General features: G+C 36.4%; 1 protein-coding gene across 3 annotated transcripts in view; it reads right to left on the reverse strand.

Annotated features, from left to right (window-relative positions):
- Nucleotides 1-473: 473 nt before the first annotated feature.
- The window catches only part of FAM177A1 (family with sequence similarity 177, member A1), a 47,368-nt gene continuing 42,743 nt past the window's right edge, over nt 474-5,098 (reverse strand). For all 3 annotated transcript variants that reach the window (XM_011995055.1, XM_011995053.1, XM_011995054.1), the window contains 3 exons: nt 4,925-4,991; nt 3,455-3,552; nt 474-1,179 (listed from right to left, as the gene is read on the reverse strand). In XM_011995055.1, the coding sequence (XP_011850445.1) occupies nt 973-1,179; nt 3,455-3,552; nt 4,925-4,991 (372 nt within the window). In that variant the 3' untranslated portion in view covers nt 474-972. The remainder of the gene's footprint in view (nt 1,180-3,454; nt 3,553-4,924; nt 4,992-5,098) is intronic.

Consider the following 5,098-nt stretch of genomic DNA (forward strand, 5'->3'; position numbering starts at 1 on the left):
TCACAATATATACCTTTATAAGGTTTACAAATAACCAAGTAGGTAGAGGAATGGCCAAACAAATTCAGGTAAACTGTCCAGTCTTCACTGTTGCTACTTCTAAATGATGAATGTCAGGTAATTTCGTTAGGCTATCATTGCACCTTATACAATATCTAATTGCTCCTAATGGATTAAATCTATACCTGTCCCACTATCCCCCAATCTCCTCCAAACCACTTTTCTATAGGATGAATGCTGAACGGATAACATAACCAGGATGCCACATGGATATTCACTAGGTTTAATATTAATAAATATATTCCATAAGTAGTGTTTTAATTTTATGTTCAAAGCTAGTTATTTGAGTCCTGAAAAAGAATACAAGATTAAGTGGCTTGCATTAAAAAATGGATATAAGCCTATCTTAATATCTGGTGTTATAAATACAGAATCTTACATAAAAGTTATTCTCAATGAAAGAAAATTCAAAGTGCTTCCATCTTTCTCCTTTTATTATATGGTGAAGCATCCTTAATGTGAATTAATGGTTAGATATATAAATGCATGGCATAACATGAGAAAATCTAGAAGAAAATATCCTCATTTTAATCTAAGACTATGGAATTATCAGTTACAATTAGACTTAAGCAGCAACTTACCTTTTTTAAAAAAAGCAAACGTACAAATAGACAGGCTTGATAATTTAACTCTTCTTAACTATTAAGGCTCTAGGATGTCCTTAATGTTTTTAAAAGATCATTTTAAAACCAAATCACTAATTCTATGCACAGTAAAAACAGTACAAATATCTGAATTTCAGATCTGGCTTTTGCTAGATAGATTCTAAAAATGAAGAAACATTTTCCCTTTCCAGATATTTTAATAATTTAAAATATAAATAATTGTATTAAGTCCCACTGAATAAAGAATGTGAAAGTTTCTATATTAAAAAAAAAACTTAAGAGTTTAAAGCTTGATAGTCATTTCATTTTATGGTGGGACAGAGACTGGATTTTGCTTGCTTTCCATAATTACTTCACTGTCTCCCTCCATTTCAAAATTGACATTCACAAATGAGCTGGATATCACTGTCTCTGGTTGATCTGTCTGAACAATGGAATCAGTCTGCAATTTATTCTGTTGATACTGTCTTTCTGCTTCTTCAGATATCCTGTTTTCTTCTTCTTCTTCTTCTTCCTAAAAAAGGGGGCAACATCAAGAATAGTTGAAATACGAAAGTCCAAAAGGTATATAGTGCTGTTTTCCCCACTGTCAGCTTATGTTTAAAAAAAAAAAAAAAAAAAAGTGTCATGTTCAATTCAGTTTGGTCTAATTAAGACATATTTTCCCTTCTCCTGCTCTCTAATTGAAATAACTACTGTAAAACATTTTAAGGAAAGTAGTTTTTTTCTTGTTTTTTTGAGAGAGTATTGCTCTGTTGCCCAGGCTGGAGTGCAGTGGCTCACTGCAACCTCCGTCTCCCAGGCTCAAGCAATTCTCCTGACTCAGCCTCCCGAGTAGCTGGGACTACAAGCACCTGCCACCATGTCCAGCTAATTTTTGTATTTTTAGTAGAGACAGGGTTTCTCCATGTTGGCCAGGCTGGTCTCGAACTCCTGACCTCAAGTGATCCACCCACCTCAGCCTCCCAAAGTGTTGAGATTACAGACGTGAGCTACCGCGCTCAGCCCAAAAGAGGTTATTTTTTAAAACACGGTCCAGCACTATGTCACTTAGATGAGACCTGAATTAACTTTGACAATGACTATATTTCTTTTATTAAGTCTAAGCTAAATAAATAAATAAAAAGTTAGCTCCAACTGTATCACTTCAATTGTAGGGTATCAGTCTATTCGGTTGAATAGGCTGGTTCATTTACTAAATCATATATAGCATAGTTTTCCCATAAGCACCAAATACACAGATAAGGCAGTACCTTCCCTCAAGAAGTTTACAACTTAGTAGGGAAGTTAAGACATGTAAAAACAGTATTATGACAGATGTAGAGATTTTCAAAGGGTAAATAATTTCTCGTTGCAGAACTAAATTCATTGAGGAGGTGGCATTTGTATTGGACCCTGCAGAACGGGTAGTCAGTACACAGTGAGTAGCCCCAGAAGATTACTCTGGGGCTTGCTTGAGAATAGAGAGACGCCATTTAGGAGGCTAGTTTAATAGTCCAGATGAGGTAATGAGGCTCTAAGTCAGGCTTATAGTGTTAAGAAATACTTATCTGTTCATAAAACAGGTTTGAAACCATATAACAAATGTTAAGTCAGCTGACCTGTCCAGGCTCATGTCCGGTTACTCCCACATTGTACCTTATGCCCCAGTGACAATAAACTATTATATTTTTGCCATTTCCCCAACCATAACAATGTACCTTCATGCCTCTACATTCTAGCTTTACCTGAATTGCTGCCCTCTATTTGCTTGAAGAATAGCAGATGCCAATATTTGTTGTGTTCACCAATACACACTAGGTGCTGTTCCAAACATTTTATATATTGTATTTAATCTGTAGAGCAGTCCCCAAGCATGCATGCTGCAATTCTCATTACAAAGATGAGGAGATTGAGGCTTATTGAGGGGTTAAGTGTTCTGTCCAAGGTTACAGAGTTTTAAGTGGCAGAACAGATTCTGAATTCAAACCCTTTGGTTCTTGAGCCCATGCTCCTAAGCACTAAAGGCTTTTATTTTTTAAGACAAAATTCACTTCACTCTCACCTTAAGACCTCACTATTTTTAAACTGCCCTCAAATTTTTGTGCACTAACACCTGGCACATACACATTTCCTGTACTTGGTCTGTGTCGAACCACTCCACTTGTCCTACATCTAGTCCATGTGCTCTAAGTATCTTGTTTCTTCATCTTAGAATGATAATCCAAAAAGAGGCATGTGAAGATTAAATAATGTATATAAGGCATCTCACATAGCACTAAGACAATGAAATCTAGCTTATTTTGCACACAGATCATAGGGAAATTCCAGTTTTAAAGAATTCCAAAATGTATGTTACTTTTTTTTTTTTTTTAATACTTTAAGTTCTAGGGTACATGTGCACAACGTGCAGGTTTGTTACATGTATGTACATGTACCATGTTGGTGTGCTGCACCCATTAACTCATCATTTAGGGTTACCCCCTCCCCACAATAGGACCCGGTGTGTGATGCTCCCCTTCCTGTGTCCAAGTGATCTCATTGTTCAATTCCCACCTATGAGTGAGAACATGTGGTATTTGGTTTTCTGTTCTTGCGATAGTTTGCTGAGAATGATGGTTTCCAGCTGCATCCATGTCCCTACATGTATGTTACTTTGATAAAAGAAATTAATGATTCCAGAATGAAATGCCTAGCATAAGAGACCTACATGTTGGGCAGTAAGAAAATACATCCGCTCATTATGCAACCCATCAAGTCCATGGCAAACCGAACTGAATCAAGAAAACGTAAAAAGGAGGCATACATACCTCCTTCTTCATCCGATAATATTCATCAATGGCATATTGGTACTTTGGGGTGCTGATACCCAAAACAGATGCAATCTTCTCTCCAAGGAAGTCACACACTGAAGACATAAAAGTTAAAAGACTTATATAATTCTATAAACATTTCTTGAGCACTTTCTATGTGTAAGACACTGTAGGAATACAAGAGTTACTGTTCCTGCTCTCAAGGAGATTATAAAAACCTAATATATCTCTCTTCTGTATATCTTCCCTGATTTCTTCAAGAAGTATTAGTGGCTTCAGAACTCCCAACAAGTCTTTTCATATGTGTATTAGAACACTTATCACTAGGTATATCTGTTATATGTCTATGTCTTTAAGAAAAGTGTATACTGCCAGGCATGGTGGCTCATGCCTCACACTGAGGCAGGCAGATCACATGAGGTCAGGAGTTCAAGACCAGCTTGAACAACATGTTGAAACCTCATCTCTACTAAAAATATGAAATTCACTGGGCATGGTGGCGGGTGCCTGTAATCTCAGCTACTCACAAGGCTGAGACAGGATAATAGCTTGAAACCAGGAGGTGGAGGTTACAGTGAGCCAAGATCATACCACTGCACTCCAGCCTTGATGAAAGAGCAAGACTCTGTCTCAAAAAAGAAAAATGTATACTCAGAAAGCTGGGATATCATTGGGCTGGAGGAAGGGAATGGCTTGTAGTATAACACTCACTGAGTGCCTACCATGTGCCAGGCACTGTGAAAGGTTAGATGTAGAGAGGTTAAAGAACTTACCCAAATTGATAAAGTAGATCCAAAGTTCAAAGCTAGGTCTGAATCTAAAGCTCGTGCTCTTTCCATTACACCAACCTGTCTAGCATATATTGAGTGCTCAGTAAATGTCTGTTGAATCAATTACTATTCACAACTAGCTCTAATTAAAAAGCAGAAAGTGATAAAAAGCTATGAGGGAGTTAAAAATGGAAACAGATGAAAGCTTTCTAATTTAAAACCTATATTTTAAATTCACATTAAAAGTTGATAATTCATTTCCTTCAAATACGACTTAGTCACATCTCAATTAAAGAAATGAAATATTAATGATATAGAAATATAAATTAACTGTAATAGAGGGTTTAGAATAAGCAGTGAGACAGATTGAGAATGTTATCAATTGGAAACCAAATGACAAAGCAGCAAAATAGCTGTTAAGAGAAAGGGTTTAAGAACTTGAAAACAATATCTAAACTAATATAGTCATTTTTCATTCCTAAAAAAAAAAACAAAAAAAAACCCATACTGGAAGCTGAAGAATGTTTTAATGTGAAGTACAAGTTAGGTTACTATGTTCCAATGCTAGCTAGCTCCTGAGGACAGTGATTAACTCCCTACTGTTTCTCCTTCAGTTTGGAAACATCCTATTTAGCAAAGCTCCTGTTGCTGAAGCATGTTACAGAAATTATACAGTATTCAAGCAGAAAAGCAATACCTGAGAGAGTTGATGTAGCAGCCCGAAGCATGTAAAACCATAAGTATGGGCCCCAGGTAAGTTTTGTCTGCAAAAAGAAATCAGGTTAGCAACAGTCATACCTAAATTCATTCCATATATTTAGGCCAGAATGAAGTAGTCAAATACTTGGTAGGCACCAAGAATATTGTATAG

This window comes from Mandrillus leucophaeus, unplaced genomic scaffold (genome assembly GCF_000951045.1).
Source record: "Mandrillus leucophaeus isolate KB7577 unplaced genomic scaffold, Mleu.le_1.0 Scaffold467, whole genome shotgun sequence".
Lineage (NCBI taxonomy): Eukaryota > Metazoa > Chordata > Mammalia > Primates > Cercopithecidae > Mandrillus > Mandrillus leucophaeus.